Raw genomic sequence first — 20330 nt, forward strand, 5'->3', positions numbered from 1 at the left:
TAATATTTATTATTATTATTATTTGTCACCTTCAGGGAGTCCAAAGACTCATCGAGGGAGGGCATCTGCTCTACAACTCTGTCTTGACCACTCACAATCCACCAGCTGACCGCAACTATACCAACACCATCTATTGCCGACCACCACCCTGTATTTCCACAGACAATCACAAACATCCATGCCCACAGCGGGATTCAAACCCGCAGCCTTTTGGCTGGGGAGATTTATTAGTATAAAATTTTTCCTTGTTCTGCCTGATAGCTCTTATGACATTAAAAAAAAAATCAGTAACGCCTTTTTTATTCCTGTATATATAGGGAATAGGCGAGGCCGTTTTTAGCCCTATCTAACTTTTGGAGACTGAGTGGACAGTTCAATCTCCACTGATACCCAATCAGAGGTAGCTGGTCCAAGGCTATCACTAATTAAGAAGCATGCAGTGAAGAGTGACGGCTCAACAAGTGCTGCCATCTCATGGTCCCTAACACTCGTATTTAATGTCTGAAATAATGTGGGTTCTACGGTCGATTTTCTTGAGTTTATGGGACGAAAAACCTGAGTTTCTGGGTGAAAAAACCCACTTGCCCGTGCCAGAGATTGACTAACTCGGGAACCGGTCGAAAAAAAGCTTAGAAAAATTTCCTCTAGTCGCCGACTCGACTCGAAACCAAGTTTTCCTTCGTGTGGCCAAGCACCGTGGTGTGCAAACGCCACATCCACTGAGCTACACAGGCTCTACGTAATCTCTTATATTCTTCAGCCCCTGCATCTCTTTGTTTCTCCAACTGCCTTCTTTCGATTAGATCCCACACTGAATATATCCATTGGTCTCTTGGCCTTCTTATTGGACCAAGATATACTTCTTGGCTGTATCCTATATTATAACTTTGACTCCTTCCCAAAGCTTTTCTGATGAGTTCTCACTAGTCTCCAAAAAAAAAAAAAAATCATTCAACCGAGTCAATGTTTCTTCTGTGAACCCACTAGGAATTATTCTGACATCCAGTCCAGTGGAATGTGCCTGACTTGGAAGGCTTCAGAGTCTTAGTCTTATTTTGGCTCTTACTAGCTATGTCTGTACTACAGTCTGCTCAGTTGAAGGTGAGTTAGTCGATCTCATACGGTGGTAGCAGGGTTTTTTCTCCCGGAAACTTGGGTTTTTCATCCCGTGTACAGACAAATCAGCCTTCAGAACACACTAATTTACAGACAAAAATTACTGTTGTTGGTGATGGGCGATAGATGGCGGTGATGTTAGTAGTGTTGTAGTTGGAGTAGTAGTGGAGAGGATTAGATGTATTTAGTGAAGTAGAGTAGTGTGTGCCCTCCCACAATGAGTCCTTGGACTCCCTGGAGGTGTCACATAATAATAATAATAATAATAATAATAAAAAGTATGCTTTTCTTCCACCATTGGAGAGCCAGGATGTAATCGATCTGGTGCCTTGATCTATCAGAGTTAGATGTCCAAGTATATGTCTGTCAGGGGTGTTTCTGGAATTGATAATAACTAATCTGTTAGCATGGGCAAATTCCAGCAGTCTTTAACCATGGTGTTACATTTACCCAAACCAAACATGCCACACTAAGGCCTAACTCTCATACTTAAGTTCAAGGCAGTCCAAAACTGTCTTTAAGTTTCATAGAATTCCTTATTCTCTTCATTAGGCCTATCTATGTGGGGTGCATAAACTACCATTATTGACACAGTGGTAGAATGAGTCTTAATTCTAATATGAGGTATCCTGTCATTAACTGGATTATAACCAAGAAGGGTTCTTGCATGAACTGTCTTCAGTATCCCATGATGCTTTGAGTCGCCTCCTCAATAAATAACTAACTAACTTATCATCCTATCTTTTGAAGCGACCTTCTCCATTCCATCTGGTCTCTGTAATTCCCATGATGTCAATTTTATACCTCTCCATCTCTTTACAGACAATATCAAGAGAATCCATCTGTAGACCCCTGAACATTCTATATAAAATTCCCCTCTAAGATTAATCCTATACCTTCTGTATTCCTCATTCACAATATCACTGACTTTTGTTGGAGACTGGAATATACTTCTCAAACAGGATCCTCTGTCTAAGTCCTGAACACAGCTCTGATTTTTCTGTGCAACAACTGATGCAGCATGAGATGTATTTTAAGGCACAACCATATTAGCATTCTGGAGTATATACGGAAAGAGCCTCTTTCCATATATATGGGAAGGTTTGTTCCCCAATTCATCCATGTTGGCCAGGTTGGTTGGGACTTCTGCCTACTAAGTGAGGTAGACTCCCACTGCATAAGACGAAATGAAATAGCAAAATAGGAAAGATTCACCCCTAGCCCTTGAATACTCTAATACCATTATATTATAGCTTGTGTTATAACAGACTTAATATTAGGAAAGCAGAGGACTGATGGGCATTAGTTCAATGGAAAGTTCACTTATACCAATGCAAAACATTGGTATAAGTGAAATGCAAAATAAAGAAGAGGAGAGGAGATAACAGAGTAAAAAAAAAAATCATAATGAGAAATGTGTAATCAGTTGAAAGCAAAGAAAGAGAAGAGAGGGGGTAGGAGGAAATTGTTTCTCTTTGTTCATAGCAGTGTAAGGAATAATAATAATGCACAATAGTTTAAAAACGTAAACAAGAAACATTGAATCCTTTCCTTCATGCTTACATGGTGATCAGAATACATCATGAAAAACCATGTAAAAAACATTAAATGTTTGTATCCTTATCATATCTTAATTTAATATCCTTTTGAGTAAACTAACCAGCTGCGAAGCTGAGTTTCACCATTTGGCATTTTTTTTAAATAGTACGATGTAGAAAATGATCTGCCTTCAACATTCTTAACGAATGCATCTTGATAAAGTTGTTTAGGTCTGATTTTAACACAAAATAATCTAAATTTATCAGTTATAATATTTGGCCACAAATCTGGATCATTTATATTCACTTGATCACCATCGTTATTTGCTGTATCTAAAACGTTTGTATAATCAGACACGTCTTTTTTGATGAATCCCACAATTTCTACATTTTCGTAGAAAAGTTGTGTAGCTTGTTTGGAGTTTTCTTCTTCAGTTGAAGTTTGAATCACAACCTGAAGTTGTAGCGATTTCGTTGTCAGATTTATTTTGTAGGCATGAAAACAAATCTACTTGTGACTTTTTGAGATTTTGCTTTTCTTCTTTTTTCTTTTCTGCTGATTTCCTTTTTTGACATCCAGAGAGATACTTTCTTGGCAGACATTATGGGTTAGGCTTTGCCTCTCGAATAAGTAAATAATATTAAATATTTTTATCCCATGAATTAACAAAAGTTAAATATGTACATACTTTTTACAATATTACAAAATTTTAGAAACACTCAAGGAATGTGTTTATTTTTTTCGTTTGTTTACTTCAGTACATCAGTTTCACCCTTATCTATCACTATTAACTGAGTTGAAATTAACGTAGTTGAGATCTAATCACGTGCAGACAACATTTTATAATCCTGAATATTCATAATAACACATTTCACATAGCTTTAAAAATAACTTACCGTATTTACTGGAACATAACTGGTCCTCGTGTATAACTCGCACCCCTGATTTTACTTTGCGAAAAAAAGAAATTGAAAAGTTTCACGTAACCTCACACAGAAAAAAAAAAAGTTTAATCACTTTCACCTCATGGCAATAGTGACTCGCTTCCTGTGGCAAACCACACGCCCTCCATACTAGCCAATACGTCAGCAGACGCAAGTAAAAGCAGGTCGTTTTATTGTATCACTGAATAAAGTACAAACATTTGCGGTCTATGTAATATATTTCTCAACAAATAGTGCAATTAGAGACAGCTGGGATAAAAATGGCACTAACTAATGAATCGCATGTCCCTTCCCCCAAAAACTATGCTATTTAGCCACAAGCAAAACCATATGCTGCACTGGCAAACACTAAAAACTAGATATGTGGGAGTCTGTCCCCCCAGCTCAAATGCAGAGCAACAATAAAAATCAACAGAGAGTGTTAAAATTCGTAAACATGTTAAAGCTAGGAAATATATAGTGAATATTGTTATGGTACTTTCAGATATTGAATTTGGTTGAAGAGAATTAGCATTTCAATTAAAAAATTGTCTGCTGACTTTTATCTTTGACTTGCGTGATCTTTTGTTAATACCGCACCAATCATATGCACATATCTTTACTGGCCTAGTACCATGGCTGTCTGTTCATTAGTCATTCGTGAAGGATCGTTCATTAAGTATCTCAAGTCTTGTAAATTACTGCTAATTTTTACTTGAAATAATGGGAAAGCAGATGGTGCTATTTCGGTAGGAAGCACACAAGGAAACTGCTCTCTAGGCAGGAAATAGCAATTGCAATATATGTGGAGATTTTACAAAAAAAAACTGAAAATTTTAGTTTCCGAAAATCAATGTAAAGGAAATTTGCTTTTATATCTAATAAGTTAAACATATTAATTGACAATAAATACTTCCAATCCATATTTTAATGACTTATGATTTAATAAAAAACAAATACAAATACACTTTAGAAAATGGATACATTCATTACAAAACATGAAAAGATATATCAAATGATGGTAAAGGAGTCACGCCACGTCTGGATGCCTGACGAATAATGCAACAACTGAACTGGACAAAACTTGTACATCAGTATATCGCAGAGATATATCGATGGCTTGAAAATAGGATGTTTGTTTCTAATTTTCTTATTAGTAGAGTTTAATTATTGCATTTTTTTTTGTATAGCTGTACTTAATATAATACAATTTTATTAAGTTAAAATATGTGTCAGTGAAGATGTTTGAAATGTATTTTTTTATTTAATTATTTCTTAAGATGAGCCCTGGGTTGTGTGCCGGAAAAAAGTCATTGCCGTGTCACGTTTGGCAGGCATGTTAAGAGTTGTCCACCCCTGCTCTAGACTAACCATTTATAAAGAATATAACAAATATTTTTTCAACGGTTTCGATAACGAGCCAAATGATATAAATGTGTAACAGATTAGAAAAAAACTAATGATGAATCAGGCATTTTAGGGTAAAAACGAAATCATGTTTGTTCATTTTTATACACTGCATAAATGCATCAAAAGGGTTAAGCAAAAACCCTAATATAATAGAGAAACACAGAGATATTATTATTACTGGGGGGCCCTAAAATCCTGTCGATGAAATCCCATTAGTTATAAGCAAAATTAGAAGGGAAAAAAAAAACGTTTCTGCAAATGTGTACCGACTGTGCCCACTCGATCGTGGGGCCTGGGTGCGTTGCACCCACCGCACCCCCGAGATGGCTGGCCCTGCCCAAGACCATCACTAATTATAAGTGGCAGTCAGTGAAGAGATGGGAAAACATGTGCATCTCTTGATACCTCACACTATATCAGACAATAACATATCCTATTATTATCTGATATAGTGAGGTCAGACAATAACATATCCTGTTAGGTTTTTGGAAGTTTTTCCACTTGGTTATACTATAAATTAAAGTTACGAAGAAATTATATACTTGGTTTAATCCTTTATTCAGGTGTAAGCAAACAAGCTTACACTTGGATAAACTGTACCTGAACTATTTCAGGATTGCAACTCGTATAAAGAAGCTTATGACTTCACATCACTTGCCTTAGTATCCCATAATGCAAAGCACATCTTCTTGCAGATATTTATAATGCTTAATCTTAATATGGGTAGTGACCTTCACATAATGCATAGCATTATACACGTCTTAAAGGAGATGTGCTTTGCATTATGGGATATTAAGGCAAGTGATGTGAAGTCATAAGCTTCTTTATATGAGTTGCTCAGTCCTGAAAATAGTTCAGGTGCAAACTTGTTTGCTTACACTTGGATAAAGGATTAAACCAAGTATATAATTTCTTGGTATCTTTAATTTATAGTATAACCAATGGAAAAACTTCCAACAACTTTCTCTAATCCAGAGTATTTTAATACTAAGGTGTGACACCTTTTGGCAACTTGTATATGAAAATATGACTCCTGCATTACTTCAGCCTTAGTGTCACCTCTGGGTCTGGCTCCCACTGATGAGACCTCAATAAATGTTGAAACCAATTCTGGGTTGTGGCTTTTCCTTAATACATAGCATTATATATGTCTGCAAGGAGATGTGCTTTGCATTAAGGGAGATGCTAAGGCAAATGATGTGAAGTCATAAGCTTCTTTATACGAGTTGCTCAGTCCTGAAAATAGTTCAGATGCAAACTTGTTTGCTTACACTTGGATAAAGGATTAAACCAAGTATATAATTTCTTGGTATCTTTAATTTATATCCTGTGAGGGTTAGGTATCAAGAGATGGCAGCATTTGTTTGCCCATCTCTTCATTGGTTGCCACCAATTAGTCATAGTCTTCGACCAGCTATCTTTGATTGGCTATTGACAGACTTATCAACTGACAGACATAGCAAACTGATAAAATATAGTGTTAACCTTTCCCTATCTGTGAAAAATGTGATTAAGGAAGCCAGAATGCTTGTCCATGAGAGACCATTTGGTTTAATACTTAATTGGAAGATATGATAAGAACTAAGTTCTTGTCATGTCTTCTTAGCTTATAATTATCATTCATAAGGATGTTAATCAAAGTAAAGTTTTTATTGGTCATTATTACTTTGACTGTGATTAATTTATTAGTACATTAAATTTTCTGCCTGTTAGTACATATGCACACCTTTGATAATTTGGAGAAATTCTCCTTTCAGATTATGAACCTTGAAAGAAACATGATTGGTCAATAAATGCATTTAATCCTAATGTTTCTGGTGATCTCTTAAAACAGCTAATTCTTACCATTATAAGGGAAGTTATTGCAACAGACTACCAAAATGTCCCATAGCATTAGTGCTATGCTAAAGGAAATTCACTTTAACATGCTGTTGCTTCCTCCCCTATGATTGTAGTAGCAGTTGAGCCTAGTAAAATTATTAGAAACACTTATTCATAATAATAATAATTTTGTTATTGCAAATATTTCAGCCTGTGCTGATGAAAGATGAACAGCGAAATGATATTCCTTTTTACAGATCTGAATCACATGATGAAGTGTCCCTACACAGTGGGTGGTTACAAAATGAAATGAAATTAAAATGAAAAAATAAAATAGTAATAATTAAATTACTGACATAGAAAAATTGGGAAGAATGGAGTTACTGCTTGCCATTTAACAGGATGAGATTCTACCAAATATTTGCAATGGATAGGATTAGTCTTGTAGATGAATTCTTGTGAATATATGTTTCTGATAATTGTTACTATGTGACAAGTGTAACAACTTCAGTCTCGGGTGTCTGGTTCTACTAAAATGTAGTGGTTTTTTGTGGTAACCATTTTTGAAATTTAATTAAAGGTTGTGTGTGCGAGCGAGTTCACATATGTATTCAAGTGAGATTATAAAAGCTTATCCATTTATGACAATACCAGCAAGAGGATGCAGATACATTTTCATTCTTATTATGCAGTTATAAAGATGTTTACTCTTACTCTAAAACATTCAAACCACTACTTACATTGTTTCTCTCTCTCTCTAGGATGTTCAGTAATGAATGACTGTAAGAAGGAATGTTTATTTGGATACAAGTTAGATAAAAATGGTTGTCCAAGATGCAAATGTAACAGGTGTCCTAATTTAGAAAAATGTAACAAAACATGTACATTTGGTCTGGCTGATGATGACCAAGGATGTCCTCTTTGTGAATGCCAAAGTAAGACTTATAATTTATTACTTTTTTTTTTAGAAATACAGAATGCATCATAAGCCACTTCACTGAAAATTTTAATACTCTATATTTCTAATTAAAAAAAAATCATATAATAACAAACTTAATTTACAACCAAATGTTATGCTTCAGAGAGTCTCCATAGCTTGGTCATTACCAATAATGTCCTTTGGTTGGAAAGACCTGGGTTTGAAAACCATCTAGAATGTGAAAAACCTTTATCACAGATTTTCAAGTGAAGGTGACTTAGTCAGTCACATACAGAGGCAGCAGGGTTTTTGTCACACTGCAGAACAGGCAAACAGGCCAAAACACAATTTATTGATCTAGCATACAATTTGGATAGAATCAACCACTCTATTATAAACAGTAACCATTTCTAAGATTTTTATGACTAAAATAAAGGAGAATAAAAGGATTTTAATAATCATTCTAATATTAAAACTTGTACCATCCAGTCACTCACGCACAACTGATGACTTTTTTAAGGGTTTATAAAAAGCACATAAAAATAGATAACTACAGACAACTCTGTAGTTATCTATTTTTCAGAACTGAAAATCAGTAGAAATGAATAAGTTCACTATAATACAAAGTCATGTGGCACACATTACACCCAGTAAAGTAAAGATAGAAGATGAGTCATGTGATTCCATGAAGATATGGAAATAATAATTATTCTTGAAAAAATTGAAATCTGACATTCTGAAAGATCTAATAAAAAAGTTCCAGATGTCATTTAGATTAAATCCTTAGTGTCTGTTAAGAGACACATGTGAATGGATAACTGTCATAGATTCATTGAGAAGCTTAGAATAAGAGTTTTCTTCTAAATTTCCTATATCATTCACATACAAATCAAATATCAGAGGACCAAGTACTGAGTCCTGTGGTACACCACTGGTCGCCTGTCTTATCCTGAACTTAACTCCTGCATAAAAAACCACTCTGAAATCTGACCATCAACCACTCCCAAATCCAAAACTACCAGATTCATCCACCTCCTCATTTGTTCCAGTTTATGCAGAGTTTCATGTGAAATCCTGTCAGATGTCTATGCAAATCCAGCAGCATGATATGATATGATATGACATGATAGAGATGTACAAGTTGGTAAGGGATTGCTCTATATGGGATTAATGTTGAAGAGGTTTTTCATTAAATGTTAGAGATTGGGGAGAGAACAGGAGGTCATCCTTGGAAGTTACTTAAGGAGGGTGTGATTTGTATTTTATAAAAAATTTTAAGGACAGTGAATTTACATCTTAACAGTGGCATTCTTTGATACATGTGTGTTAGTGGTTCTGTGTGGTTTACATTACTTGGCATACAATTTTGAATATCTGCAATAAAAAAAAAGTTAAACTCAACCAAATTAAAGTTTTTTTGTTATAAAAAAAAATTCTCTTTTCTCAGATGCAGATGTTCTTGTAAGGCTATATCATACTTAATGAATTTTCTTTTAGCACCTTCTTTTGAACCAACAGAAACATCAGTATTTGCAACAGTCAGCACTTTGTCTTCCTGCTGGATATCTGGAGAAATTAAAGTAAGTGGAGAACAGTGGAGATCTACCCCTTGCCAAGGCTGTGTGTGTCATGAAGGTCAGATATCTTGTTTTCAAGAAAATTGTCCTTTAATGGATTGTCGTCATCCATTAGAACTGAAAAATCGCTGTTGTCCAGTATGCCTTGGTAAGTTTTCGTGTGTAAAAAAGTATTTTATGTATTTTTAGTACTGTGTTGTAAGGAAATATGCTTCCTACTTTCAATTGCACAGGCCCTGAGATATAGCTATGAAACCGAGTTAATAGTAAGCCAATAAGTTGTTCACCCTTCCACACATACACACAGACAGACACACAGACCTTCATCTATTATTAACAATAGAGAACATAGCTGATATTACTACTTAGTATGAACATGAGTAAGCAAATGTGAATTACAGCTTAAAACTATAATTGTGTTTTTTAACACAATTATAGTTTTAATGCTAGTTTAATGTTAATTATAGTTTTAATGCCTGTTTAATGCTAGTATACAGAATTTTTATTCTGTATACTAGCATTAAACAGGTTTATATCTTATTTTATATAAACCTGCTTATATTAAGATATAAACAGGTTTATATCTTACTTTAATGCAAAATATTACAGCAGAACAAAATTTCATTCGTAATGTTTTATTTTTAAGCAATAATGAAATTCCCAGAAATTATTTTTTGTTAAAACTATCTCGGTTTAAAAATTAATTTAATTGCATAATAAAGAATTATATTTTCATGAATACAAAAAGAAGTGCAATACAGGGAAATGATTCGAATATATACGTTCAACAATCACATAAATAGCAGCTGCTACTATCAGCAACATGTACTAATGCTCTGACATTACAATCAAATTGCAAGATAATTAATGTTTCAGCCATAGATATGACATTAAATAAAACTGCTCTTGCCTATCATTCAATAAATGCAAAGTGTGGTGCACATTTATTTAATACAAAAATGTAAGTAAGTTGGAAATGAATTAGAAGTTTGGGTGTTGATGAGACTTGCAACCTGTTTATGCAAGCTCGTACAATGAAAATCAGAGAAGATATAGCAACATAAGTGAAAAATCCAATAGGCTAATCTAATCTCTAAACAGTACTGCATGATGTACAGTGAGCAAAAAGACAAAAGAACATAATATTCTTCATCATCATAATCAAATTCCTAATACATAAAAATACATACCTTCAAGGTATGTAATAGTAATGATGTAATTTTTCATGTAGTACTATCATATCCTGAAAAATTACATCATTACTAACTTCCTATCTACAATTTTCCTCCAAATCAGTCTTTACCTGTCAAGACTCCAACACTCTCAGATCTTATATTTCTATCTTCTAAGGCACTTTTTACCATATCAATCCACCTATATCTTGGTCTTCCTCTGGGTCATTTTCCTGCCAACCTGGCAGAGAACACTTGTTTTGCTAATCTTTCCTCTCCCATTCTGTTTAAGTGACCATGCCACCTGAGATTAGCTCTGCTAATGCATTCCTGGATGCTGACAATGTCGTCTTCAAGTTCTCCATTCACAATGTAGTTGATATTTCTCAGGACTCTCATATCTGCGGTCTCAAGTCTTTAGTCAAGTGTTTTACTTCTGACCCAGCTCTCAGATCCATAAGTTAAAATTGGTTTAAACACTGTCTTGTATGCAGCTAATTTAGTGTTTTGGCTAATTTCTCTCTTATTCCATATAAATTTATTCAATTGACTTTCTACCATACCAGCTTTGTTGACACTGTTGTCTATTTCCATATTTAATTTACTATCTTCACTAAAAATCGTGCCTAAGTAGCTGAAATGTTTTACTTGTTCTATAGGTTCTCCATTCACAATGCAGTTGATATTTTCAATGTTTTGCTGACCTTCATGCCATATCTATTACAACAGTTATTCACTTTAGTCGGGAAATCTTGCAGACTTGTAGCAAATTTATTTAGAAGTATAACATCATCCGCATAAAGTCAAAGAGCATACATTAACATCTCCAATTTTGATATCATGTTTAATACCACTTTCTTTCATAATGTGATCCATATAGATAATGAATAACAGCGGGGATAATGTACATCCTTGTCTGACACCAGATTTAACATTAAACCACCTTACTTCAATTCTAACTGTTCACATCTGAGAGCTGCTCAACTTTTATTCGCTTTAAAACTTTCTTACATGTTATTCTTTTCAATATGAAATTCAATTTTATTCTTCTGAAGACTAAAAAGTGATCACTTGAAGCCAATTTCAAATCCTCTGTACACTCTGATGTCCTGCACCAGGGAGAAAACATCACTATCAACAATAGTCAATGAGATTTTTCTTATTCCTTGCCTCTTCTCCCCATGTGAATTTGTGCACATTTTTATGTTGGAACATTGTGTTAGTAATAACCAGTTCGTGTCTTGAGCAGAAATCCAACAGGTATTTGCCATTATTATTAGCTTTGCTCTTTTCTCCAAATTTTCCTAAAACATTTTGGTATGTCTGACAATCACTTCCTACTCTGCTATTTAGATCCCCAACAAGGACCAACTTTTCCTTTTTCATTCTGTCAGTTGCTTTCTCTAAAGTCTCAAAAAATTCCTCCACTTCTACTTTAGTAGAACCTTCTGTGGGACCATAGGCACAAATAAGTCTCATTGTCCAGTTCCCCATTCTCATATTTGCCCACATCACTCTACTTGAGACTGCCTGCCATTCAAGAAGATTAGCCTCATATTTTGTGTTGAATACTATGGCTACTACTTCTTTTCCTTGGATGTTATTGCCTGAATATAACATTTTGTATTTATTGCTCAGAAAGATCGCGCCAGTTTTTGCCTTTTTTGTTTCAGTCACCCCTATTATGTTGATCTAGTACTTATCCAATTCCTCAGCTAGCTCTATTTCTTTGCCATTCAGGCTTCTTATGTTGATAGTACCGATCTTGAACTCTGGTGATGTTGAGTTTTGGTGGGTTTTAGGATTTGTTCCAGTAGCTGACTTTTCACTGTTTGCCCTGGTTCCCTGTTGAAAACAACGGGGACTTTGTTTAACTGGGCAACACCCCCAGCCGGCATGAAATTTTGTCATGTTGTACCATTATTTTGTATTTTGGTTTAAGCCAATAAGAATACAATTTGGTCAGCTAAATCCCAAATTGTCAGCCCGTTCTCGTTCGTTCAGTATCCACGTAGATACCTAACAGGGTGCACCACAAGAGGGTGAGGATTGGACATTAGGTCAGAAGCCCTGATTGGTTCTCCACATTCCTTTAAAGGCTATGTGGAGTTCTTCTCTCAGTTATATAGCTTTGACCCTTAAGCACCCCCATAACAGTCTTTTATTGTAATATTATGTGCTTAGAAAAAAAACAGACAATTCTTTACATACATTCAATACTTTTAATTTGATATATATATATATAATCCTAGCTGAAAACACAGCCAAATTTCTTCCATGTAGCTTTCCATGCTCTGGATACCTGCCACAGAATACGGTGGAAGAAAGCTACAGTAATACACCATAGCAAATACAAATTCGAAAGACTATTTATGGAATTAGCCTCAGCCCTAAGAAACTCTCCAAACCTCAACAAATTTGGTTGTATGAGACTGCCCCAAATTAGGGAGGCTTACATCAGCAGACCTTCAGCCCAACAGCCAAGAATACTTACATAGCCAGCTAGGGGGCATGATCAGGACTTTTAGGAGAACAATAGCTTCATCACTTCATTCTCAGTTACTGTGTTGTAGTGCCTATGTGCACGTGCCTTTTTTGTAAGTTTCTTTTGAAGATGGCAAAGTGACGTTGCTGAAATATCGGAAATATTTATTAAAGGTAATTTAATTTATATTCTTATCTATGTTGTCAATTCCTTATGTGATTTAGTAACTTCATCTTAACCCTCATGAAGAAGTTTCCAGATGCCTTCCATATATTAAGACTTTCAGAAAGAATAGCAAGACTTTTTTTTTTGCCATATTGACCTACAAGTCTCATTCTGTCCAGTTCATAAACTAAATATCTTCCTCATTTCTCCAAAAGACAAATAACGTACTCTTTCTTATGATAGAGTTTATAGAATCTCCAGTTCTTGCAGCTTATGTTATGATTGACAAATTGGTTGTTCTGCACAGATTCATCTCGAAGAACATCGAGAATATTTGAAATTTGGTGAGCAACGATGGGATGCAAATTATACACTCGGTGGGAAACTTTAATAGAAGTAGAGGAGATGAGAGATCTAGGGGAGATGGTGGACAAGCACCTGAAATTCAGGGGCCACATTGCGCAAGTTGTAAAGACGTCACATTGAATAATGGCAATGATGTGGAGAACCCTGACATGCAGAAATAGAGAGGTTATGATTCCATTGTAAAGGCCTTGATCAGGCCTCATATGGATTATTGTGCACAGATTTCATCACTGGGTTTTGATGGTGACGAGGATATGTTGGAAAGGGTACAGAGAAGATTCACAAAGGTAGTCAGTGGTCTTTGGAATGTGGAGTACGAGGACAGTATTGAGAGAATGTAAGTTGCAGAGCCTCGTGAATAGGAGAAAGATGAGGGGTATCATTGAGACATATAAGCTGGTCAGGAGTTGTTATCAGGTAGACATGGAAGAGATTTTTCATAGAATGGGAGAGGGGAGTAGAACAAGATGCCATTGCTGGAAACTGTATAAGGAGGGTATGAGCAAAGGAGTGAGAAGCAGGTTCTTTGCATGGAGGATGGTTGGTGAGTGGAATGCATTACCTGAGTGTGTTGTGGATGTGGACACATTGAATCAGTTTAAGACTCAGTTGGATGAGCATTGTATGCAATAGTGAGTACCTCCCACAATGAGTCTCTGACTCCATGGAGGTCAAATGTTAATAATAATAATAATATATTTCACTTATCTGGTTTAGCAAGCCATACCTTATCTACAAAATGCAGAATTCAGTGAAACAATACCAAAGTTCTAAGCAAAAGCTAATTTCTTCTGAAAAGCCTGTACAAAGAAAGCTGTTGTTATGTCCCTTTTTATCCTAAGATTTTGTTTGTCTTACAAATTGCCTTTGTCTATATTCTTCTAACTTCTACTTTCAAGACATCACCAAATTTTCTACTAATATCTGAGTTATTGTTCCCCGTAGTATCCCTAGTATTTGTATTTTAACTGCGCCCTTTGGGATATTTAGTTTAAGATACTTTATACATAAACAGAGAAAAGGAACTCAGATATCTGAAAGTGTAACTATTGCAGTCGTGACACTATTTCTTGTTACTCAACATTAATTCCTTAAACTTCTCGTTTCTTAACATTAATTCCCCGCGTGGTTAGGCTCGAATGTTTCTAAGCGGTGCATTGGATTAGCAATATCAGACAACTTTTTTTATCATTAAACAAAAGGTTTATTATTTCTCTAAACATGGTACATATCAAAATACTCAATTAAATTACTTACACACTAAAATTAGCTTAATACAAGTAGTTGGGCTGTGATTCGACAAAAGTTACTACGATCATACCGCCACAAAATTTCATACAAAACATGAATTCACTTAACATGGAAAAATTAGATCACCACACATTATTAGATTATTCAACTTCAAGTACACTAACAAAATCATTAACTACTCTAGCACATACTTATGACAAATTCCGATTCTCTACACATCACACTAGGCATTCAAATTCCTCAGGCTAATTGATTACTCAATTTACACTAATCAAACTCAATATTAACAAAACCATTTACTTCATTAACACACAACTATGTCATTAACTCTCCTTTTACAATGTAGTAGGCACCCAAGATTCTTAGGATAATTAATTATTCACAAATTATCAATACTAGCTAGCTTACTTTTAACACTCTCTATCAAATTCTAAAGTCCTATTATATTTTCTCCCTAATCACTTTCTTCTGGTTCCCATCTGCCATACAGCCGCGGGAGGGTAGCTATATGCTACCATTCTAGGGAGAGATGATTATGAGCAAGGTGGTTTCCCGTTGCCTTCCTTGCCGTAAGTATTTATGACTGTAACCTGTGTGTTCACGGGGCCGGTTTGCCTGCTTGCGGGATGAAAAACCCCAGATAAACTGGCGGAAAAAACCCTGCCGCCCACGCCCAAGACCGGCTAACTTGGCTATGGCTGAGGAAGATCCTTAAGCTCCTCACGTCGTGGACAGGAATCGAACCTAGGACACTCCTTTCCCAGGCATATGGTTGCGAAGCGCAAAGCCACTAAGCTAACCGTGCGGACCTAATCACTTTAACAGTTCCATATTATGACAATGGTACCTATCACAAACAACTTCTAGTTAACATAAGACAAAATTCACAATACCTTTCTTTAGCTTCACTTACAGGCCTTTACCTTCTACTGAACGAACTTGCTTGCATAACTTCTTGTAATTCAGGGCTATATAAACATCTGCGCCGTCGGCTGTACCATCCGAAACGAGGACATTGATATTTTCACAACTTCCTATGACTCTATGGTGTATTTCGCTTTCTACATAGGAATACGGGAATAGCTTTCCCGCTCACCTTCGATTCCTTGTTGTGGCATGAGGATATAAGCCATATCTCTCCACTCAGGAACACCGTGAAATCCACTAGAAAACCAAACTCAAACCACCACGACTATCCAAACGTTTCTTCTCTTCTGGCAAAAGGCAAAAAGGCCTCAAGCCTCCTTGATTATCTAAACGTCTTCCCCAAAACCCAAAAGAGCCTACTCTTCGAAAAAGCCTTGAGGGGGGGAGTTACCAACCCTTTTATAGCTGCTCCCCTAACGGTGCGCTTTCTTACTTCCTTTTCCCGCCTCCTACTTGTTTTCCGTCTGTCTACCAATTGGGTAGCATTTTGCCGCCATACGTCATTTTGATCGGCAACTCGTAACGAAGTTTCTATCCGGGCATAGGCCCTAAGCGATATTCCGTTATTTCTCTTGTTAGCCTCTATCTTAACCCCCTTTTAAACCTTTTCTCAGAATTCTACTTAATGCTTAATCTGTAGCCTCTTACATAGCGTATTTCATGACTCATTCTTTTATACTCATGCACTTAACTCTTTCATTCTTAATCGCATTACTACATTAATTCTTAGTTAGCTACTTATTTAATACAAATTCCTTGTTTAGTCATAATACATCTTAATACATTCTTTTCTTTTGTTATCTTAACTAAACAATAGACCTTTACATTTTACTCAATTTATACTGGATGCAAGAATATTTTATTAATTAAGTTATCCTTTTTATGCAGGTTTTTTTTTATTTATGTTATTTATTTTTCATGTTACACCATGATAACTGAGAATACTATATTCTCAAGATATCAGGTGTAACACTGTGAAGCACACATCACAATCCCAACCTTAACATAAATGATTGCCTTAAATTTTCTCAATTTTTGGGAAGTAATCCTAACTAATTAATTATTTAAATTTAAAAATTTTTATTAATTTGGTAAATGAGGCTGTGAAGAAGAATTTTGCAGATGACGTTTCCTAGAGGTTAAAAGAGATTCCCAAGCATACTGCAGATGTTGAGGAGGAGTGGAAGCTGTTAAGAACAGCTGTCACTGCCTCTGCACTCTCATGCTGTGGCAGAAAGTGGCTCGGCGTGGCAACGGGCAGTGAGAAAAGGATACCTTGGTGGAACGAAGATGTCCAAAAAACTGTCCGGGCAAAAAATGAGTCCTACCTAATATGGCTTAGAGTCAGGTCACCTGAGGTGCGTTTGCGGTATGCTGAGGCACGAAAAGCTGCTGCCGAGGCAGTAAAGACAGCAAAGCAGAAGGCTTGGGAATCCTTTGGAGAAAGATTAGACTCATCCTATGCAAATGCAAACAAAGTATTCTGGCAGACCATCTGCCACCTTCGAGGGAAGAAATCGTGCACAGCAAGGGCAATTAAGGCCTCTGTTGGTGCACTTTTAACAACCGAGAAGGATATCCTCCACAGATGGAGGGAATACTTTGAGTGCCTTCTTAACCTAGGTGGCCCAGCAGTTGTGGACATCCAAGAGGTGCAGATCGGGGCAATGACTAGTCTCACAGCAGAAGAGGTTCATTTAGCAATAAAATCGCTAAAATCAGTCAAGGCTGCTGGCGATGATGAAATTCGGCCCGAAATGCTAAAAGCCTTAAATCGAGACGGTGTTCTCTGGCTGACTCGAGTGTGTCAGGCTGCTTGGATATCTGGGCGAGCACCAAAGCAATGGCAGACAGGCATAATAATACCAGTCTTTAAGAAGGGAGACTAGAAGGATTGCAGTAACTATTGTGGCATCTCTCTGCTCAGCTTGCCTGGGAAAATATATGCGAAGTGCTTGGAAAGATGGTGCAGGAGCATAGTTGAGTCAAAGTTCCAGGAAGAACAATGTGGCTTTTGTTCTGGTAGAAGCACAACTGACCAAATCTTCACTTTAAGGCAAGTCTTTGAGAAATTTGGGAATATGCCAAGAATGTCTACACATGTTTTGTGGACTTGGAGAGGGCATATGACCGGGTTCCTCGGGATAGGCTTTGGCAAGTAGTACAGGAGTATGGAGTGGATGGCCAACTATTAGCTGCCATCAAGTCCCTGTATGAATGTCCAGAGGTTTGTGTCAGGGTAAACAGCACAACGTCTGAACCTTTCGCAGTCTCCGTTGGCCTCCACCAAGGGTGTGTTCTGTCACCCCTCCTTTTCATAATATTTATAGACTGGATGATTGATAGGCACAGCCAAGGCAGTGAGTGTGTCAGAATTGGAAGATGTAGCATTGGACGTCTGCTTTTTGCAGATGACCTAGTTCTGCTTAGCTCTTCCACAGATCACCTCCAGCGGACCCTGGATAGGTTTGTAGCTGTTTGTGCAGACGCCGGAATAAAGATCAGTATGGCCAAAACTGAATCATTTGTGGTCTCAAGAGAACCATTCCAGTGCACTCTAAATGTAAGTGGAGTCCCAGTGAGGCAGGTGGAGAAGTTTAAATACCTTGGGTCCATATTCACGAATGATGGAAAATGGGACGTAGAGCTAGATACTCGAATTGGCTTAGCAAGCTCAATATTGTGGGAGCTTGGCCGTTCAGTAGTATTGAAGTGAGAGTCAAGCCAGAAGGCAAAGCTGGCTGTCTTCAATACAGTCTGTCCCCATCCTCACCCTATGGTCATGAGAGTTGGGTAATGACCGAAAGAATGCGGACACAAATCCAAGCAGCTGAAACGAGGTTCCTTCGAGGGGTTGCAGGGGTGACAAGACTCGACAGAGTCAGAAGCTCTGCAATTCAGGAAACCCTCAATACTCAACCGCTGCTTCTCCGTGTTGAGAGATCACAGTTACGTTGGTACGGGCACCTGGTCAGAATGCCACAAGAGAGGCTCCCTCAGCAGGCCCTCTTTGCCAAGCCAGAGGGTGGGAGGCCATGGGGAAGGCCAAGACTCACTGGATAGATTATATCCAAAACCTTGGGTGGACACATTTGGGAATTCCACCAGAACACCTGAGCTTGGTGGCAGAGGATCGTGACCATTGGAAGTTCCTCTTGCAGCTGTTGCCCCCACAATCCAATTAGGAAAGGTGGGTCTTGAAGATGTATGTATGTATGTATTAATTATTTTATTTTTATTTATTTCCTTATATCTATTAATGCAGATGGAGTTATTTTCCTGCAGTCGATAGTGCATATAATATCATGTGTTTTCATTATAATTGTCGTTCTCTCCCTGTAGTATATTGAAAATGGCAATGAAGTATAGCTGAAAATTCTACAAATAAACAGTTTTACATAAGTGACTTGCATCATTAATTAGTATTGTAGTATCTTCCACTTACTTCTCAATTTTTAAATCAATCTCTATTCCACATCCCAGTATCATCTTTAACACTCCCCTCTGCAATCTTTCCACTGTATCAGAAATACCGCGAAACCTGGAGACCAGGACTACCCACAATAGTTCAAGTGAGATCGTATAAAGAACTTTTAAAGAGGCAAAATGACTTCCTTATAATTACACATTAAGGCTTGTTTCAGCATAGCAATTGTTCACTGAATTGTATTTGCAATCTTTGCTATATGGCACTTGAACTTCAACTTCCTATCTATTAAAACTCCAAGATCCCTAGAATTATCATTTTTATAGAGCATAATCCCACCAATATAATATGACATATAAATATAATAAATCAAGATAAATAACAAAACAATGCAAGCAGCTTGGAAGAACCTTCTGTCTGAATATATTGTCATTAGCCATTGAAAAATAAGTAATTGGCTATCAGAATATCGTTTTGTTCACAAGTGTTTAGTTTAATAAAGCAGTAATTAAAGACTAATTTAAATATTTCAAATAAGAAATAAATTAAAAAAAGTATTTTCAGTTATTAGTTTTTGAGGGTTTTAGTTTTTGCTGCTCGTAAACATTGTCTTAGTTGATAGTGGGTTACTATGGTGTTGAGTACTATATTTAAAAAATAAAAAAAAATATTTTACACCATTCTTCAAACTTATTGCAATATTCTTTAATTGGAACACTTCTATCAAATCATGTTTAAAAAAAAGTAAAAAGTTGCAATTCTACGCATACAAAACAAGGGAATCATAACCATTATTTGGGCATAGTGCCTTCAGTAGCAAAAAAACAGAACAGAAAAAAAAAAAAGAAAGAAAAAGTAAGCACATAGTCTTGCAATCTTCGTAAGCAAAATAAGTTAAAATGGACCGTAATGAAGAGCTCAGTGACTTTTGATATGGTACTATCATAGGATGCCACCTTTGCAACAACTCAGTTTTGGAAATTTCTTCCCCACTGCAGCTGCGCTATTCAGCTATAAATGAAATGGAATGAAGTAGAAATGCCTAAGAGCAAAAACAGCACAGTCACAACCTAGTATGCCACATAAAATCACAGAGCAGGACTACTTAGTACTGAAGCACATGGCACAAAAAAAAAATTGCCTTTCTTGGTTGAAACACTTGCTACCAAGTTCCAAAATGCCTCTGCAAGCACTGCCAGTACCATAACTTTTATCTTGAGCTAAACATGGTT

The 20330-nt window shown here is 36.5% G+C and overlaps 1 protein-coding gene across 1 annotated transcript in view; it reads left to right on the forward strand.

Annotated features, from left to right (window-relative positions):
- The window catches only part of LOC150097744 (cysteine-rich motor neuron 1 protein-like), a 168632-nt gene that overhangs the window by 137171 nt on the left and 11131 nt on the right, over window positions 1–20330 (forward strand). The window contains exons 10-11 of the mRNA XM_090407273.1: window positions 7571–7744; window positions 9226–9453. Of these exons, the coding sequence (XP_090263399.1) occupies window positions 7571–7744; window positions 9226–9453 (402 nt within the window). The remainder of the gene's footprint in view (window positions 1–7570; window positions 7745–9225; window positions 9454–20330) is intronic.

Source organism: Typopeltis vanoorti, chromosome 17 (assembly GCF_054136105.1).
Source record: "Typopeltis vanoorti isolate ZY-2024b chromosome 17, IOZ_Tvanoo_1.0, whole genome shotgun sequence".
Taxonomy (NCBI): Eukaryota; Metazoa; Arthropoda; class Arachnida; order Uropygi; family Thelyphonidae; genus Typopeltis; species Typopeltis vanoorti.